At 40.3% G+C, this 21267-nt stretch overlaps 1 protein-coding gene across 2 annotated transcripts in view; it reads left to right on the top strand.

Annotated features, from left to right (window-relative positions):
- Positions 1 to 12749, top strand: part of NKD1 (NKD inhibitor of WNT signaling pathway 1) — a 110082-nt gene extending 97333 nt beyond the window's left edge. For both annotated transcript variants that reach the window (XM_079315800.1, XM_079315799.1), the window contains 4 exons: positions 24 to 171; positions 1190 to 1274; positions 4962 to 5092; positions 5829 to 12749. In XM_079315800.1, coding sequence (XP_079171926.1) covers positions 24 to 171; positions 1190 to 1274; positions 4962 to 5092; positions 5829 to 6403 — 939 coding nt within the window. In that variant the 3' untranslated portion in view covers positions 6404 to 12749. The remainder of the gene's footprint in view (positions 1 to 23; positions 172 to 1189; positions 1275 to 4961; positions 5093 to 5828) is intronic.
- The last annotated feature ends 8518 nt before the right edge of the window (positions 12750 to 21267 follow it).

Raw genomic sequence — 21267 nt, 5'->3', positions numbered from 1 at the left:
TTTGTGTTTCATTCCAACTCCAGGACATTACCAGCTTGCTTCACACCATCTATGAGGTAGTTGATGCATCAGTAAACCATTCTCCTAGTTCCAGCAAAACTCTGCGAGTGAAGCTCACTGTGGCACCAGATGGCAGCCAGAAGAAAAAGAGTATCTTGTTAAATCATACTGGTAAGGATGTGCAATCAGCCATTTGAAAATAAATTGCAGAAAACTTCCAGAGTCCCTTGAAAAGCCATCTCTATATTTTGTTAATGCAAATATATATATATACTTAAAGGCAAATAATTTTGTGGTTATTTTAAATTCCATGAACCTGCTTTATGATCTTGACTGGAAAATTACCTGCCCTCCTTTCAGTGTCTCATTAGCAAATGAGGGTTCTCCCTTCTGATGGATTGCTTCCTTTGGAAGCAGCAGTAACCCATATGTAGTGTAATTGTCTTTGTGCACTGCAAGGCAGATCTAAGGCCTTCTTGACTTGCACCACTTTATCTCTGCGGATATTGCAGCACTTGGTTTGTGTGAAAGCAGGTGTAGGGGTATAAAATGTTTCTACTAGTGCTGCTGGGTAAAAATAAACAATTAAGGATAAGCAAATTTAAAGAATCTGTGCATAAAAATTGCACATTTTCTGTGCTGGCAGAGTCTGCCATTATAAAATGTTTGTACCATAATGGCTCGTCCAACTTCACTGTAATAATGATAATTGTATCAGCATAATTACTTCAGTAGGTAGAGTAGTACTAAATTGAAATGCTTAAAAGTATTTAAAGTAATACTTCAGTAGCAAATGTAGGCATCAGATCTAAAAAGAGAGCCTGGTCACCTCAATTTTAATAAAACAATCACTCCCTCAAGACCAGACACAAGCAAATTCTGCCTGCTGGGGAGCTCCATGCTGCATCAGCACAGCACTGAATTGCCTCCACTGAGCCTGTCAGTGAATGTGGCTCCACCTGGGCTGCCACAAGGAGTGCAGGGTAAACCTAACCCTGGCTGATCTGCAGTCGAGGTTGTATCTGAATAAAAACTGTCCTGGGGGCAACAGCAAGGCTGAGAAGGCTGCATGAGATGATGCATGACATCCTGGTCTGCTGACACCAACAGAGGTGTTTGCAGTGTGGGATGTTAATGGTTCTGGTCTGCAAGGACAGTAGTGTGACAATAATGTTCTTTCTCTTGGCAGATCTGCAGAGTGCCAGGCACAGAGCTGAAAACAAAGCTAATGAAGAAGCAAGAAGCTCTGAGAAGAAGCAGAAGGCTTCCCTCAGGTAAGATGAATGAACTTTGGCTCCATCTCAACCACCATTTCTTGCTTGCTTGTTTTATTTTTAAAAATTATTTTAAAATAAAAGAAATACAGGAGTTTTCATTGTGGACTTGAGAGCAGATTCCATAGCTGCATATTTATGTTAAAGCAAAACGAGCAAAAAAAGAAAAAAAGCCTGACATTTTCTTCTTCTATGAGCTCTTTGGAGAATCTGAATTGTCTTTTTAGATGTCATCTGCAAATAAGTGAGATTAATAGCACAGCTTTTTGGCTAAAAGTGTCCTAAAACCTTTTCCTCTCCTTAGAGGCCACCTCCTATCTTGCTCTGTCCTTCTTCCAGCCCATCTTTTTCACTCATCAACTCAAATAGTGCCAAGCTTTACATGGGCTAACTTGGTTACCAGCTGACAGCCCAACCAGAGTGCTAACAGGTCATCTTGGTGCATATTTGGTATATTTTAGGATTTTATGTTTCATAACAGAAACTGCTCGTAAGGCAGAGGGAAGTGTTTGCTGAAATGTTACAGTAATGACATTGACTCATTAGTTATGTTTGTTTCTTCAGCTGCAAATTTTAAAAAGAAAAAAAAAACAACAAACTTTTGGCTTTCCTTAGATTTAGGGATCTTTGTCTGGATACATAACAAATTTATCAGGAGAAGGAGCATTCCGTCTTATTAAAACTGACAAGAAAACAGTACCTCCCTTTTTTGGATGGAGAAAAAATGCTAGTGAGTTATCCCAGTCAGCAAATCCCAGTACAATCAAATTTCAGATTAAAAGAAGAATAAAATTACTATTAATCTTGTGTCAGCAACTCTATACAAAATCTTCTGTGAACTGAAGAATACTCCCTGGTTTTACTTGCTGGCCTAGATTGGTGTGCAGATTCCCTCTGCCCATTAGCAAAGTTTTGCCCTGTGTGAATTCAACAGACTGGTTTTATTTGATAATCTAGTGCAAAAATTCCCTTTCAGTTTGAAACCCCCTCTTATCCACCTTACAGTCCTGGCTCTGCAAATGTAGTGTTTTTATGAACAGTGGGCACTTCCAATTAAATCCACAATTGTGACAGCATCAAGTGTTTGGACAAATGTTTGTCCTTCTCATTCCTTTGGTGAGAGGCTTCATCAACAGAACAAATCTGTCTTGGGCTGAGTAGAACAGCATCAGTGGTCAGCATCTGTCAGTTTGTGTTGCATCCCACTGAATGCAGACAGGATGAAGAGTGTGCTGCTCACACTGGGTGTGTTTCAGGGATGTTTGTGCACTCTGGCCAAGTTGACAGCCCTCAGAAAAGCTGCTGAGGCTGAGATCAGAATCTCACAATATTAATGCAGTTGCTTTCCCTTTGAAAGCAGCAATGAGTACTGTGAGAAGTGCACACATTTCACATGTTCAGTCACTTAGGAATTCTAGGCAAGATGTGATTAATATTCAAGATAAAATGGATAGAAATGTTTTTATCCTGAAGGTTGGGAGATAGATGGATTTTTCATTTGCTGGAAGCTACAGGCAGGAGTTTTCACCTGTAGGGCTAATATAAGTATCAAGATAATAGCTAGATTCATGGCTAGATAGCCTGGTTCTCCTGGCTGACTCAAACTCTGTGTTCTCAGTGAATGAGGCTTTCAGGGGATGTCCCTGCATTTTCTGCCCTGTGCTCTGTCACTGCTCTAATCCCCTTTCCTGCTATATTGCTGTGTGCTTCATGCCATCAGCATGACACATCAGTGTGGGAATTATAGAAAGGGCTTCCATACACTCCACAGACACTTCAGCAGATGCCATTTTGTATTAAAACCAAAACCAAACCAAGCCCAAACCCAGCAACAACACTGTATTTTTACACAGTTGATTCCTGCCCAAGCCTTCCCATGTGTTTGCAGCACTGTGGGCCTGGATGCCAGACACTTCAGTTCTCAGAAGTGCTTGAAGTTCCCTTTGACAGTGGAGCACATCTCTCATCAGTGTATAATTGCTTCACTGTGTATATTTGCATGAATATTGTTGAACGTCATCTTGCATGTAAGAAAGTTATTAGAATTTAGGGCTGTGGCAGTACTGGCATCAGTTTTCCTCTCTGATGAGAGATTGAATTTATTACAGTAACAAAATAACAGGTTCCCTGTTAGCTTCATTTCCAACAGACAGTGCTGTATACAGAGTTGCTTAATTGTGTTGGATCAAACTCAATGATGTTTTTTCTGGGTTAACTGTGCATTGTCTTCAGCACATGTGTGCAAGTCCCAGTGGTTTGTGTAGGTGATTCATGCCTGGCAACTGCAATTAGGCAGTTCTAGCCTAACTGTTCTAGCCCCAGAGATCTTATGTGTTGACATGCTAAAGTGTAACAGCCTGTAAAGTTTTGTCTGAGATAGGAAAGGTGCTGAGTTGGTTAGAGAATATCTGGACATTCCCTTTTTTTATTTTGAGAGTATCCCATGTCACTTCTGGAGTTCAGAGCTGACTCAGAGTCTTTAAGCCTTACCTGCTTTCCAGACTCTCCTCCATTCAAGACACTCTGCCTCTATCAAAGTAGAGCAAAATGATCTTCCAGGTAGGTCAAGTCTTGTGACTTTTATCAAAGAAGCTGCAGAGCTGTGTCTGACAGAGACACGAGGGGCCTCAGCTCTGCAATGTCCCTGAGCAGTACAAGCTGGACCAGGAAAGCCATTTGTGCCAGAGCTCAGGGGGATCAGCAGCCTCTGGAAACTTGGAAATGTGTTAATAGACTAAAAGCACAGTACTGGGCCCCATACAGCACAGAGCCCATATTTAGCAACTGGTGTAGGATGCAAGGCCACATTCTGGTGTTAGGTTGACATCAGTGCACTTGCACAGAGAAATAGCAAAACCAATCTCCTGGTCTTGGAGACTGAACTGTCTGAATGACAAACAGCAACTTCAGAGTTTTCTGCTTATCCTGTTTTTTATATTGAAAATATTGTTCATATTTGCAGACTTCCCATTTAAATTGCTGAATTAAATTGTTTGGCATTATGGGCTACAATACTGTAAACTTCTGCCTGATGTTTTTTTCTGCCTCATAAATGAATGGTATTTCAGATATTCATTCTCAGGAAATAGTTCTGCTATAAATAAAATTGCAAAGCTGAGCAGGAAAAGGAGTTGAGATTCTAAAGCCAGTGTCTGATCTGACCTTATTAATTATATTTTGGAAAGCAGCAGTTACCTCTGAGTGTCCTACCAACACCTTCTCTTCCCAGGCTCTCTCACTACACCTGTGCTGTTGCCTGTCTTTCTGAAGCAGGAACATGAGCATTTATCTGGATTACCCCAGCACTTCCTCACAGTGGTGGGAATGATCACGAATCAAACAGCAGATTTTCTTTGGCATGTCCACATTGGAGAATGAGTTGAATGGTTTGGCCTCAAGACAGAAAGTAATAAGTGCTAGGAGTGGTTTTATTTGCTTTTGCACATGTGATGCAATCTGAAAGCCTCCTTTGCTTTACAACATCAGGGTTGATTTATGTGAGGGGAAGGAACAGTCAGTTTAGGCCTATCGTCACAGCAGATCTGGTCATCCAGAATTCCAAGTGTTTGTTGTTTCTTTGAGAGCAGCTCCTGTCACTTCAAAGGGTCCATTAGTTGTTGGTTTGCAGATGGTGATAAGAACTTTAAAGAAGTTCTGCTGAATTGTAATTTTGCTTCCTGCTGACAGATACCACCAGAGTGAGAACAATCCAGAGCAAAGTGGGTGCTATCGTCATTGTGTTGATGAGAACATTGAAAGGAGAAACCACTATTTGGATCTTGCAGGAATAGAAAACTACACATCAAAGTTTGGGCCAGGTAATTTATGTTGTAACCTCATAATGTTTTCTTTCTTCAGCTGCATGTTCCATGTCAGGGACAGTGAATTGTGAAGATGTGTGATCTGTCTGTGGTGACTCAGGAACAGGACTGTAAATACTGCAATAGGATAATTACTGGTGAAGGTGGTATCACAACAGAATGGTTAATGTGCTGCAAGGCTGCTTTGATGTACTTGTTTGTTTAGCTAAACTTGGAGCTGAGCCTAGGAGAACAATCTTTGCATCTAAATAATTAAGTTTAGTCTACGGGTGAGGCAAGGATTGGCTTTTGGATGTTGGAACTTTTCCCCAAGATGAGACCAGCACATATTTTGTACTCACTACTGACCCAAAAATAGGAGAATGTGTGTTCATACCTGGAATTTTGGCTCTAGTCCTCAAATCAAAGAGATTTGGATTTCCTTCATTTCCCTGCCCTCTGCCAGGATTTTACTATTCCACTCACATTTAATTTGATAACCAAGAGTTGGTAACATAAAGATTTTAATACACATACACACACACACTTATGTTCGGTCTTCTCTAAATAGGTATTCATATTTGTGTATTATTTACTGGCCAGAATTATTAAATGTAATTAAACTAGACAGCTATAATTGCATTCACTTCCTTAGGAAAAATTTGTTCTGCCGATAATGCTATCCCTGCCAACTGCATGCTACTAATTAAAACTTTGAAATACTAGATGACTAACTCAGCTTGTTATTTCCTAGGATCTCCTCCAGCAGCTCAAAAACATGACCCACCAGGCAGAATTGTGAATCAAACTAGATCCCGCTCTCATGAGCCTGAGACCTTCCATGCTCACCATAGGAAATCTCAAGTGGTGGATCCAAACCACATCAGTCTGGCTGAAAGTTCGTATGCCAAGATTGCAGAAATCCAGCAGAGGCTCCGCAACCAGGACTCAAACAAGCACTTTGTGAGGTCTCCCAAAGCCCAGGGCAAAAATGTCGCCCCTGTGCATCCAGGAAGGGCAGTTAGAAATAAACCTTTCCAAGGGGTGCCCTTGGCCGTGGCTTCCCCGAGTGCACGGCTGGGCCAGAACCTCCCGTACCTCCCCTTGCAGTCCCAGCAGATCCACAAGAAGCATAAGCAGAGGGCAAAGGAGAATCACCAGATGTGCAAAACCTTCCAGTCTCCAGGGACAGTTGTGGAAAAGGAGCATGTGAGAGACCTGCCCACAGTCATTTTATATGAAGGCCAAGTGGGACAAATGATACAAAGACATGAGCACCACCACCATCACGAGCACCACCACCACTACCACCACTTCTACCAGACATAGAAGAGATCCCACCAACATCCTCCAAGAATCATCCCAAATGAAGGAAATGCATTCTTGTGACACCAGAACTATGACTAATACTATCATTACTCCATTAATATTCAGCTAGCTTATATTTTAGAGGTTATATGGAACTCTTGAATCTCACCGTATTTATATGTTGTGGAACTGCATAGCTTACTCAAACACCTTGTGGATTTTTTTTTTTTTTTTTTTTTAATGGCTTGTAAAACAGCAAACAGCCATAGCTTTTTGAGCTGTGATTTAATACAGGTCGTCAAGGCACTTCTGTACAAGTCCTGCTTCCATTGTACTCGGGAAGATACTTCAAACACTCCTGCAGCCATCGAGCTTTCCACTCTGCTGTACGCCGGCTGATCGCACACAAGCCTTTCATCAGGGGAGCAATGTTCCAAGGGTTGGACTCCAGAGATACTCAGATAATGGAAAATACAAACAGCTGCTACCTCTAGTATTATTCAGATTTTATTTTCTTTTTATTGATTGTAATGTGCTACAGGGGGGAATTTTAATATACTGTGTTCATGTAGCCTGTTTGTGTTCACATCCTTTCAAATCAACTTAATTGCAAGGAAATATTAGCTAAGCTTGTCAACAGGGCTACATTTGTATGACTTACACTTTATTTTCTTGGAGATTCTTCATTGGCACAAGTACAGTCTGTTATATACTGGGTAATATTTAAATATTCTTCTTTTTTTGTTGTTTTTCTCTTGCTTATTCTCCACTCTGTTTGGGTACCATTTGAAAAGAGGAGGATGTGAAATAGGGTTTTCCAAAGCATCACTAGACTTTAGTGCTTGGGCCATAAGTATCATTCATGGGGGTTTGAGAAGGAGAGGGGTTGACTGGGGGGGTTTGTTTTGTTTAAATCCACAGTTCTTTGTTTTGAGAAAGAATTGAGGAAAATATACTTTCTCACTTTAAATGTTGGCAAATATATATTAAATATAAATATAAATATATATATATAAATATGCACACTCTCAGGTACATTTTGTTGTGTTTTAGAAATCTGTGGTTTGAATATTAACATTATATTTGTTTTTTTCCACAACAGTGACTTTTTAGAAACGTATTCCATGGCATTTTCTTGGTGCTTACAATTTGAATTTCCCAAGCACCTATCAATTCGTGCTTCTTCCATTTCAGACACATGTATAAAAAATTTCATTCACAATCTTTCTGGATTCTTCTACTTTTTCCATATCAAAGGGCTTCCATTCCATGAAGGAGAATCAGACCACACTCACAAGACCTTAATGGCTGCTGAGAAATTTGAGGCCAAAAGAAAATTGGAAAAGTTGAAAAAAAAAAAGGGGGGGGTGGGAGGGGGGGGTCAGTGCATTGAAGTCTTGCTTTCTGTGGAGCCCAGATTTAAAATAGATTCAGTTGGGTTTTGTACAGATCACCATTTTGCAGGTAGAAAATGACTGGAAAACACCTACATTTCTTTTGGAACATTAAAGTAGAGAACTCCTACATAAAGACATAATTGTTCTATAAATGTATTTGCTTTTGGTTTTAATTATTTTTAATGTTGTGGTATTTTGTCAATAGTATATATTGTAAAATGTAACTATCCACATTGTTATAAGCCCTTTATGATTAGGGTATTTTTTGTTTTCTGACTAGAGTTTTGATCAGTCCAAAATGGGGTATTACCTTACTGCTGACCAGTTTTAGAGGGATGTTGTCCTTTCTAAGAACACAGAGACATCTCCTTGTAAAGAACAGTGGGAGCCTTGCCTTCTTGTGGAATTGGAATAGAATCACTGCTTCATGGTAATTAGGTCCATCTCTTGTCTCCCTGGATCAGCAGATGTTTAGACTTATTGTCCCCTTTAAAAAATCTGGTTTATTTTATTTTACTTTTTTTAGCTGTCAACAGCGTGTTCTGTAAAATCTAACAAAATGTTTTTAAAATGTGTTTGATCTGTGTGACAACTATACTGTTCTGTTTATTTTTAAATTCCTAAAGTCCAAAAATATTTATATGCAGAATTTTCTGTGTTGAAAATATGAAAACGCCACGAATTTGGTTAGTTACCACTGAGTTGTTCTAGTCTAAGCCTTTTTTGCTGCTTGTGTATCATTCTTTTTCAATGTATATATAATTATGGACTGCAAAAAAAAAAAAAAGGCATTTATATGTCTAGTAGAAGGAATAAGCTTATTTATATTATAGTGTTAAAAAGTCTGATGTATTCAAGTGACTTACATTATACCGCATGCAAACACACAGTGTACATTCCATCTAAGAAGGGATGCCATGCTATTTGTTTTGAAGAAGTAATTAAAGCTGTTCTCTTTTCAGAAGAGCATATGCCAGAAAGGCTGGGAGGTGGAAATTGTTCATAGTCAATTTTTTAAAAATTCAGATTGTTGCTGAAAGCCAGAAAATATTCTGGAAAACTCGAGTGTTTTCAGAATTGTGGGGTTTTCTAAGAAAGGGCAGCAAAGGAGTAAAACTGCTCCTTCTCCCCAAGATATTTTGCTGCAAAAGAAAAGAGCACCACTACCAAAATCCCATCTGCCTGAGAAGTGTGCAGTCCTGGCTGTGCCAAGTGAACCCTGACATGGAACACCACTGACCATTTGTTACAGCCTGGCATTGATTTGTTTTGGTTTATTATATTTTGACATCCAAAAGACAAATTCTGCCTTGCTCAGAGTCTGTGAAACACAAATACATTATAATAACATGGCATCCCCTTATGAAAACTACACCAGCCATATATGAATATACAGTATCTAAATACTGTGTTGCAGTTGTGTTATGTGCATTATAAGTGTGAATAACATGTAGCACAGTTTCTTTTCACAGAACCTTAAATTTCCGTATCTTTTAAATATGTTTGCTTTTCAGTATTTTGTATAGTAAATATAGATGGTTTTGACTAAATGCTTTATTTATTTAACAGCAAAAACTGTGCCAAGAGAACCCCCTGTTAATTAAAGTTTTACTAGTTCAGAAAGTATATTTCTTTCTTCTTGTTGTGGATTTCAGGGGCCTGTTGCAATTGCTGTCAGTGCTTGCAGATCCCACTGATGAAAGAGCTTGCATTAACAATTTTGGGAACAGGATCAGGAAATTACGTATAGACTGGGTATGCTTTGGTCTAATATTTAAATATCAAGTTTCAAAGTCAAATTTCTTGTCCCCTGCTGTTGGACCTGTGTTGAGTAACTGATATTTCATCTTGCTATTAATTCTGAAAATTTCTCCTTAAAAAAAAATAAATATTGTTTTAAGTTGTTCAAAACCATAGCTGAATCAAAATTTGAAAGACTTTAGTTTCTGGTTAAACAAAACATTATTTTCCAAAGAAAAAATATCAGAGTTGAGTATATTGTTAATATTGAAAAGTTAAATGGGGTGGCATTAAGTAATTTCAGATGAAAACTCCAGACTTTTCACTTTCTTCTTCTGTTTTTACACAAGGCAGTTCAGCAAAATGAAGTCAATCCTGAAGTTTGCACTATTTGCCGAAAAAATTCAATTGAAAAATTTTGCTTATCTCTACCAGCTGCAATTCTGGGGAGGACAATGTTTTGAAAAGAAGGATTGCTAGGCTCTTCTCACAACTCCATGACCACAATACAAATTTACCAAAGCTAAGGCTGTGAAGTAAAATTTCTGTCCCAGTGAAATCTCTGGCAAGGCTGGCAGGTTCCCACTGGCAGCAGGGTGCCTATAACTTCATTCCAGGAAGGTGGGTTGGAAGTCTACATAATGTGCAGCCAGTAACTTCAGTATTTATTTTTTTCTACAACTTTCTGCTGATGGGTTTGCTAATAGTAAATGGAAGTTTTGCTGTTAAGAGATCAAGCTGGTAAATTAATTAAGATTAGCAGCAAATACTCTTTACACTGATGTCATTGGAGGACCTCAAGGCACTTCCAAATGTCTTTGAAGCAGCCACATGTCATTTAGCCATTTTTAGAAATGGACACCCAGTTCTGCCCTTGGATGATGAGGTACAGATTCACCTGGCCCAAATATATGACCAAATATATGACCTCTATTATGGTCTTTCTGCTCTAGTCATTGTGAGCTTAGAACAGCAGTGTTTAGAAAAGTACTTTAAAAGTGTGTAAGTGTGTGTTGTGTATATATATATATATATATATATATATATATATATTTGTGTGTGTGTCCTCTGGCAGAGTTACTGAATGAACAAAATGGATTCTGGCAGAGGTGATTTGTTCTAAAGGGATGAGCACTGTGTGTGCTCCACAGTCCACAAGTTGCCCCATAAACACACAGCTCTGATGAATGCATACTGTTCTCCATATGTCATCGTGTACCTCAATTACTGAATGACAGATTTCATTTGTATTCCAATTAACAGGAAAGTTGGGCCCCTTTGGGCCTAGATTATACTTGAGAAAAATTCATCATGCTAGAAAATTTGCAAAAACATTCACCATAATTTTTGCCTGGAGTACAGGCAAGAATGTTCATGTTTGGAAACATGTCAGCTAATCAAGTCTCACCTTTAATTACCTTGATGCAATTCATCAAGATCTGAAAATACATTTTCAAACATGATTTATTCATGGCTTTGCTGGGAACCAAGTCTTATTCAGCATCCTATTAATTGTTAGACTTCTCTGGTTTAGTTTTTTTGTTTTAATATACCAGCAGAAACATGTTTGAAAATCCTTGAATTAAAAATATAACTTAATGTGTTTTCTAAATAGCTTCTGGAAGAAGATTTCTTTCCTAACACATTTATCAGCAAAACCAGCCCCTATTTATGACATAATAATGTATTTTGTTTGCATATTTGAACAGATGTTGAATTGATTTGATTTGGAAGGTTCTGTTTTGGGATTTTTTTTGTTGTTCTGTGCACATTTAAAATATGCTTAAAATGATCTAAAAGGAACAGATAAAGAGAAACAAATTATATACATTGAAATGCATCTTATTTGGATTATAGTTATTAAATAATGAGGTTTTCAATGATGCTTTAATTTACTTTTGTATTTATATATTTCTAGATAATTCAATCCTAAATGAGCTAAAATGATAGGAGTCATACAGAGGAAGTCTTCTAATTTCTTTATTTTACACTAGCAGGAATTAAGGACTGTTTGGGCAGATTGCTGTGAGGGTTAGAGCTGTGAAGAAAGACTGGCCAGGGAAGGATGGAAAGATTTGAGGAGCATAGGGATAGCAAAGAACTCCAACAGAGGGGCAGGGCAGGCACACCAGAGGCAGGAAAAGGCTGTTTGGAGAAGTTTTCATTCATATTACTTTAGTAAATCTCTTATGGTACAGTTTTTGCTCGTAAAGCACCAACAGTAGTTTGTAGAATGCTTTTCACTGGGAAAACTTGAAAGACTTTCTATAAGAGGTGAATCTCCAGCGTGCAGGGGGAGGCTCAAGGCAGGAAAGTTGCATTTAATCACTGGGGCTATGGCAGAATGAGGAAGGATCCCCATTTCCCTGAGTCCATGTCCAAGCTGAGGGAAATGTTTTTGGAAGCAGAGGTGTTTCTACAGGTGTTTTGAATATTCCTTAGAACACATTTTGTATAGTGACAGCAGTTCTTTTCTCTTTGATTACAAACACACAAAAGTTGGTCAAATGTTACCCAAAGTTTCAGTATGTGTTGTGATTTTTCAAAACACTAAGCACTAACTATGCCTGTGAAATCTACTGACACAAAGGATAATGTTTATACCAAAAGGAATGACAGATTGGGCCTGTTGGTTGTCTCATCAGGCTGGTGTTCTGTGGTCTGGGAGTTGAAAGTTCCAGAAGTTTTTTTAAGGATGTTGAAGACATAATGTTAAGGGGCTTTGTAATTTGGTGATGGACAGACATTAACAATAGCAGGCATACTGGTAATGATGAGCATGGTGCTTTCTGGTTTTTAGGACTTCTCTGTGGGGAGAATGTTTGTCTTCCTTTGAGTGCCTAGAGACAAAGCTGCCTCTAAAAACTAGCAGCTAAGGGATGTGTGTAGTCCTTTGGTGTTGTATTTTGTGGATGAAGATATGGGGCTCAGATCCTTCTGGTGCTGAGTGCTTATTCTTGCATTTACTCCTTCCCATTCTGTTCTATCACAAAGCACAGCATGCTGAGGCTTTGTGAATTTTCTAATAAAACACCTAACAAACTGGGCCCAATTTGTTTTCAGCTTCATAAATGGAAGCAGAAGAGCCCCATGCTTGTCTTGGAATTTGGACCTTTCAAATGCAGTTTGCTATGATTCATCATTTTTTCTTGTACTAATTTCAGATATTTGATAAGCTCTTTTCATGGTTTACAAGTTTAAAAAGACAAATAAAACTTTGTAGATTAAAACATCGGTTTGGAGGTTGTATTTTGTCTGCTCTCTGATGATCTGTGAATAGCCTTTTTTCCGCAGGCTTCAGCTTAAACCTACGGAGTGACTTTGGAGTGGGTGTTTATAGTTCTTTGCTTGCTTGTTCACAGGGTAAGGCTGTTGATAGATGAATAAAGTGCCACTTGAGGTTGTTAACAACCATGACTGGTAATGCTAGTTCGACTAAGATAAACAGTGAAATGCTGTGGCAATTAGTGTTAAGGTCTCACTTGGCCAGTGCTGATTTTCAAAGCCACAGATACGGTGCTCTATAGATACCCACGGCTGGGAGGTCTGGAGCTGTTCTCATCCCATTTTTGGGAGGTCTGGAGCTGTTCTCATTCCATGTTTGGGGGGTCTGGAGCTGTTCTCATCCCATTTTTGGGAGGTCTGGAGCTGTTCTCATCCCATGTTTGGGAGGTCTGAAGCTGTTCTCATCCCTGCTCTGAGAGCTGGGGGCTCTGCACTCAGCATCTCTGCATACTCAACGTGCCAGCAGGAAGCAGGAGTACAAAAACTGTAATGTTTCAGTCCAAAGCAATTAACCCTCTCACCCTGCCAGGAGTGGAGGGGAGGAAAAGCTCAATTAAAGAGACTCGGAGTTTCCAGTAAGTGCAAAAGTATGAAGGGAAGCAATAAGGCAGCACTGTGGGCCTCACATTCCTCTGGTCTTTTACAGCCTTTTCAGGGAATATTTTTGACTTTTGATGTCTATAATCACAATTTGCTGTTTGAGTGTGCCATCTGCTAGGACCACAACGTCCAATGGCTCTGAGCATGTGACTTCCATAGGTTTCACTGGAAATTTTGTGCAGCTTCCCTGGACCAACAGAAGTATTTCAATTTATACCCTCATGGAATCAGGGCCCTGGCACACTGAGAGGTTGCACTGGTTAGGGACAGGCTTTTATTAGAACTTTCCTGGTCTAATAAATGGATGCTAAAATAAGTTAATTTAAAGATTACAATCTTGATATCCTATGAGCCTGAAACACGGAGTCATTTTAGCTGGCAACTATGAATTAAAGGAGCAAATAATTGTGTTTTCAGGAGCAGGGCAAGACTTTCCTTTCTCTGCTAAAAACATCACCACTACAATCCCTTTTGCTATAATTGAATCAGGAATTCGACATTCACAGGATATTATGTGTCTGCTGATCTTTCTAACAATAGTTAATGAAGTTTGTTTTACTTGGAGCCTGTGTTCCTTTGGATATTGCTTCTGTGGCTGCAACAGCAAAGGAAATCCACTGAACAGCAGATCTCCCCACGAGCATGCCCTCTTACTCATCTCCCCAGGGATGTGCAGGATGGAGCCACTCCAAAGGAATGGTCCCAAATTTCTCCTGCCTGGCACACGAGGTGTGTTCACTGTGACGCCAACAGAGAAAACTGAGGAGCCAAAGTCACTGGGACAATTCAGTGTTCCTTGTCCTCAAGAGAGGTGTCAGTGTCTCATCACCCCCCAGCACTGGGTTTTTGTGGAGGCTCTGGCACACTGACAAGCAGGTGCAATAAGATTCCAGAATGCTCTTCCATCCCTTTAGTCAGTTTAGAAAGATGTCACCATAAAAAGAACTTGAACAAGACAATTTTTTGCTGTTGACTTTCTGTTGTGCCCTTTCATGGGTTTAAAATCCACTTATCTGAAAGTGTGCAGTTTCATTTTGTCCTTTTTCATCATTTAAATGCATCTTCTTGATCTGAAGAAATAAAAGCAATTTAAAAAATTAGAGATTTTGTTTTCATATGTGCTGCCAAGTCTGATACTGCAAAGTAACTGCTGAATTGGCACAAGCAGTTTGAGAGAGCCAGCAGATTTAGGAAGGGAGAAGATAAACCTTATTATGTTTCTTTGCCAAAGGAGAAAAGAAACGATATTGACTTAAATGTGGGAAATTTAAAAGGGGCCATATGTTCTCACTTTGTGCTTTGTTTCTAATAGATAGACAGAAATCTTTGAAGTGTGGATTGGCACAGTAGGGTGCATGCTTCTGTAGAGAAAAGATGCTAAATGGGGAGGATGTGAGGGGGCACATGAAACTCTATTAGCCATGCAACAGCAAAGAGAGAAAGGCAAATCCAATGATAATGTACATCTGTTTCAGGGAATTTATAAGCTTTGAACATTTTTTATGTGCAGATAAGTGGATCCTTTTCTTACCATAACTTAGAACTTCAAAGCAGATTGTGTGGATAATGCAAATTGCTGAAATATGAGATTTTCCTACAAAGAGGTTTCCAAAAAAGAAAAAAAAAAAAGAATTAAGGCTAATTGATGCCACAGTCTTTTATGTACAGTGTAAAAACTCTACAAAAATTGATTTTTATGAACTAAGAAATTGATGAAAAAATACTGAAGTCTGCTGTTTGCATTCAGGGACTGTAGTTAGAAACGGAGTTTCTGTGAATTAAACATTTGTCTCTGATATCACTGCAGCAATATTGTAACATAAATTAAGATATGTAGCCAAGCTGTAATTGTATCAAAGTCTGGCATGTCACAGGAATGTAAAACTCATGAGTGTGGCATGATGTAGAGCACCTGATGATAACATCACTGTCAAGGTAGCAAAGCAGGGATTTCTGGAATATGAGGAAAAAATGATTACAAGAGACAAAAACTATGGGGGAGGCAGGAGGTGGAGGATACTGATATGGTTAAACCTCGGGAGCAGATGAATGTGCAACTTCTTAACTGCTCAGAAAAATTAGTTGCTCTCTGAGCTGGGAGGTCACAGCCAGGCTTGGGGATGCCAGCTGCATTCCAGCTGGGAGATATGAATGTCCCAGCTCAAAGGCCAAGGCTGTGACACCCTGTGCAAGAAATGACATCAGCCAAGGGACTTTGAAGCCCTTCATTTATTAGATGTAGTGCATAGGGACATTCCCTTGCTCCCTGGGCAGACTCAGGCTATAAAGCCAGCTTTGTCCTCCTCCTGTGCTGTGAATAGGGGTGCTGAGACAACCTGATGCTGAACACAGAGGCAACCAGGAGTGGGAGCTCACGCCTCATTCCTGAGTCTTTCCCCAGTTTTGGCTTCATTGGCCAGCTGGGCATCTTCAGTAGATATTTTTTTATTTCTAAGTCCTTGCACAATCTTGGTAACTGTCTGCTATGGCAGGCCATTGGAAAAGTGCCAGGTCTCAATATCCTAAAATAATCAACATCCCTTCCTACGTCATGTCCAGGGTTTGTTCTGCCACAAATCCACCTCAGCTGAGGTGGGAAGCAGAACCAGCTCTGTCCCCTCACCTCATGCTGACAGTGACTCAATAAATGCTTCCCCTTCACCCCAGTAGGTAAGATTGCCCAGAAACGTGTTCTTTTTTTTTTTTTTTCCTTTTTAGCATTTTGGCCCTGAAGAGCAGCCCTGTGATGGGATCAGCACCCTGTGACTGTGGGATTCCTCCCCATCCCTGGCCATGTGGGAAAACTCCCATGAGGTAATGAAACAATTTACCCCAAGATTTGGGCTAAAATGTTTTGTTTTAGGCAATCAGCAAGGGCTGGCAGAGGGTTAAACTCGAGGGAATCCCTCCTTTGCTATTTCCCAGTGCACCCCAACAGCAGGGAAAGGGCAGCAGGCAGCGATGCTGAAAAGAACAGCTGTATGCCATCAGACTAAAGATAGAAACATGAAGCATGTGGACTAATTAAGTTCCCAAGTGGCAGTGTACAAAGTGTACAGACCAAACAGAACAGTGCCTTCTGCTTGTTTAGATCAGCTCTGCTCCTCTCTCCCTTTGATGAGAATCACCGTGGCTGTCGCTGGCTGCCCGGGGATCCCGCACAGCACCAGGCTCTGCTGCTGCCCATCCCTTCACCAGCCCTCCTGTGCCTGCCCTTCTGCAAGGGGGGACCTCAGCAGCACCAAGAGTTAGGGCAAAAGCGTGAAAAATGTTCAGAACTTTGGAATTAAGTTCCTTGCTTTTTTTCCCTTTTCCCAGTCAGATATAATATTAGACATTTTCACCCTAAATAGGATGAAGTGGGCATGCTCTGACCAGCTTAGCACAACAGGATGGACTTTAATTTTTTATTTTTCCTCCTCTGATGTCTTTCAGTCATTTCTCTTTTCCTTCAGGGGGCCCAGCAGACTCTTGGTTAGGTCTGTCAGCTTGGTTTCCTAACTGGTTTGTAGCCCTGGTAACTTTTGATGTAGACTGCATATGAGCCAAAATTCACCACACCCCCACACCCTCCTGCCCCCCTTTTATTTTCTCAGAGTTCTGAGTGGAAAACTACCTTAAGGATAAACACAAAGAGAAAAATTAATCTGAAAATCATCTTCTGTGTGGAAAATGAATTTGTGATGTTTCAAAGTCTCTTCAACTCCAACAGGAGGCAGAAGTCTCACTTTGGGCAGTAATCCCATGAGCTGCTCTAGCAAATTCCAAGAAAGGCTTGGCTCAAGTGTGGTGTTGCAGCAGGTTATAAGTTGTAAAGTTGGAGAGGCTGTGACAGGTTTGAATTGTTTGCTTGTAATGATGCTCAGCTAGAGACTGAAGGATGAAAATGCTCAATGTTCTTTTTTTCCAAGTGTAGCAGTCAGCTCTAAGTTTGCCTTGCTAAGCTGCTTCAATTCAAAGCATAGGACACACTTTCTTTTATTCCAGTACAGCATCCAGTGAGCTCTGGAATTTAAATTTAACTCTATTTTAATTCCAGACTTGATCTCTCAGCTGAAACCTTGAGTTTTCAGAAGGGTGTATCATTGCTGACTACTTCATGCCTGATCACCAGCAATCCAGTTGAGATAAACACACTTTCTTTACGTGATCTTTTTCTAAGATGTTCCTGATTTAATATTTTAACAGTTCCATTTTTCAATCTTTGAGATCTTAGTGCTCAACCCAAACTTTTTTAACTTCAACCCACAACTAAGTGACTCCTTGAGGGAACTATGGATGAACAAAGCTTTATCTTCATGCACGGGAGACCTGATGTCCTGTAAGCTGTCAGGCCCTGGAACATACAAACACTGCTGTGCTGTGGATGAATCAAATAAAATATTACTAGTTTTTTACAGTAAGAACCTAAATTGCTCATGAATTTTGTTAGACCCAGCTGAGTCCTTAATAATTTTGTTTGATGTTGTAGCCCCTCAATTAGAAATAAGTGTCAGCTCTTGTTTGCTGTATTGGCCATTTGCAATAGATTGATTTTTCTTTTCTTTCCCCTCTTCCTTGTTGCTTATTGCTGATGGAGTTCACACATCTAAGTTCCACTTCTGAACTCTTCAAGTAAGGAGACAAGTGTGTAGATGATATGTGTATGTAGTAATTCAAAGTCTAGTAGCATTTCTTAGGTCTTTAAAGACAAGTGAAGTGGTTTTCTCTCAAAATTACAGAAGTGCAACTGGGGAAATATAAATGAGAATCTGATATTACAGTGTACTATGTCCTAGAGCTGTAGTGCCAAGCAAAAAATATAACATAGCCCTTGTTTTCTGGAAGATTTAACAGTAGTGTTTGGGTCACTGCCGTGTAATGCTTGTTATCTGCCAGTGTGGAGGAAATGGAGCAGTTTCCTTAACCAGAGTTTACTGCTACATGAGATTGGTTCATTATGCTAGTAATGAACTGGTTTATTTATGAAATATTCAGAGATCATGATGCAGCACAGAGATCCCAAATCTGTGCTACCAATTATTGCCAAAACAGGCAATGCTAGCAGGTATTTCAGTTCTGGCAGCAGCCAGTGCTGCCTCTGTTGGGATGGGATAAACTCCTGGGTGTTGGGAAGTTGCTTCCCAAGGCTTCCAGCAGGCACAGACTGCCCTGAGGCACACAGCACACAGGTCCTGTCCTCCCCAGAGCTCTCAGGCCTTCGTGCTGGGTGCTGGAATTGCTCTTGGCACGGGGTGGGATTTCAGAGAGGGTGGAGAGCATGGTTTTTCTCTTGGGGAGCTGCTGGTGTGCTCAGCTGGACCCTGGGGTGTCAGAGGTCCTGCAGCCCCTGCTGGCTGCAGCTCACTGAGTCCTGGGGCTGGCTGAAACCAAGCCTGGAAACAAGGCAGGCTGGGGGATTTCCCTGGTGTCTGGACACCTCAGAGCTGGCAGAGAAGTGGCTGCTGCTGCTGCAGACGAGGGGGTAGTTGTGACAGGATGTGGGAATCTCACACTGGCACAGCACTGCTGAGAACTCCACCTGCTTCCTTTACCTCCCCATCTCTGCTCTGCTGCTACACAGCTTTTACAAAACTGGAAAGGGCTTCTTGCACAACTGTATCCCTAAGAATGAGCTAATGCTTGATGAGAATATTTATGATTTGACCAGACCTTATTTCAGGCTCACAAAAAGGGGCATAAATATAGATGGTCAGTTTTTCAGTGTTTGGCCTGCAAAAACAAAGGATCTCACAGATTCACCTTGCTAATCCTTATTTCTCCAAACAGTTCTTCTCAGCATCTGAGAGGCAGCCTGAAATTGGGGCCATGGGGTGGGACATAGCAGCAAAGCAGTTTGGAAGTGAATGTGATGCTAACAAAGAGTTCTTAAAAATGTTCAACCTTCAAACATAGCAAAATACTAAAATGTGAAATTTCTTTTGCTGGGAGTGATATCAATAACATTGCGAACACCTTTTTTTTTTTTTTTTTTTTTTTTTCTGTTAAATATTTTAATCCTGGCATTTTGGCCAGTTAATAATGATAGTGAAACTAGAAATATTCACTTATCTCTCACAGATCAACAGCTCCTGAGAATTTTTCTAAGGTAGACTGAGTCAGTGCTTTGACAGGGAGGGAATCTCACTGGAATATTGTTGAAAGCAGAGAGCAGAATAACAATGAGTGTCAGGAGCACTGAGGGTTCAGAGGAGTTGAATGCAGAGGGCAACAGTGACAGAGAGTAAACTCCAAAAGGCAGAAATAAAAAGGTTAAGTCACACACACAACTTCATGTAGTCAGAAGGTGCTATAGAAACCTGCCAAGTCTGTCAAAAAGCCTGTACTAACAATGGTATTTTTAGGCAATATCATTCTCCTCAAAATCCACATTAATTCATGACGGGTTTTTTTTTCCCTGACACTCAAAATATTTGCTGGAAAACCTCTTCTGTTCTTTTGCGAGTGCCTGTCAGCCAAGGGGAAAGGACTGATGCTCTGAGGCTTCCATTCTCAAACCTGGCATATTTCAGGAGCTGTCTCTGAAAACTCAGTGCTCTTTGGTCAGAGACATCCTTTTCATTTGTTTGGCTCTAGCAGCCCAGGTAGGTTTTTTCATCTAATGTGTGTTTGGATTGTATAGGCACAAAAGACAAAATATAACCATATACTGAACCATCTTTCACCCTTGGTACCTACAGCCTTGCTCATTCTGCTGCTCAGTAATGGCAGCAGAGACAGAACTTTTACAATAAAATGGGGTCATCTGTTGGTTTTGTTTAAACTGCTAAAGAGGCATAAACTACCTTTCCATTTCTTCAGTATTTCCAGTTGCATTGACAGTTTATAGGTTTGGATCTTTGCAAGAAACCTGAAAGGGTCATTTGTATTGACCCACTGTGGGAGTGATTTGCTCTTTAAACTTGGTCCACTTTTAGCTTGGTTTTTGCATCTTTCAAAGTAAGCTTCAAACCATACCATTGGTGGAGAAGGGTTTCCTCAAAATATAGTCTTAATCAAGGGTTTATTTTGTGCAAACTTAACTGGATAGAACGCAGGCAGTTTAATGAAGGTAAGATATCAAGGATTGTCTCTTGGCTTCCTGCACAGTTTGGGGCAGAGGAGAAGGTACATTGTGAGCTGAGCTACTTGGGGTTCATCCACACACAGTCTCATCTGTGAGTTTTTGCAGAGCCATCTTCAAAACTCCATTGTTCCTTTCTTTCTGAGACAGGCATTGACGTGGTTTACACCAAACTGAAACTTTAGGTCAGTCAGAACTTCACAAGCTTGAATAAATAAAAGCAAGGTAGACAAGGTTTAGCTATTAAATCTCTCTGTGGCAATGCTTAGCTGCCTGGCAGAATTAGGATCACTTGAGTAATAAGAGCAGCCCAGCAGCTGTAGAGGTGCCACCTGGGCAGCAGAGTAATAGAGAACTCTGGAGAAGCTTCTGTGCCAGTGGAGGGCAGTCACAGGATTAGACACACAAAACCCCATCCAAACTCCCAGTAAAATCAAATGGCATCTTTCCTTCCACTGACAGAAGCTGGATCAGGCCTCCCATGAATTGTAATGAATAGTTATATTAATCCACTGCTATGTAGCTGTGAAAATCCTGCATCCCCTTCTCTGGGATGACTGTGCAAGGCTAAATCTCCATGGATATTCGATTGCATTCTGGCTCATGTAGCTGTAAGAGCATTACCAGGCAGCATTTTATCTAAGACGAGTGCTCTCTACAGCACTCACAACAAATCTCAACTTACTGAAACTCCACTGATTAAATGTTTTACAGACCCCTGCAACATCAGAGGACTCTATGCAATAGGCATGGCTGCTTTCAATATGATCTCATAGGGATGTGATTACCATTTTGGCTCT

The sequence above is a fragment of the Erithacus rubecula genome, assembly GCF_903797595.1.
Source record: "Erithacus rubecula genome assembly, chromosome: 12".
Taxonomy (NCBI): Eukaryota; Metazoa; Chordata; class Aves; order Passeriformes; family Muscicapidae; genus Erithacus; species Erithacus rubecula.
The sequence above is the reverse complement of the archived record's forward strand: the minus strand, read 5'-3'. Positions and strand labels throughout refer to the sequence as shown.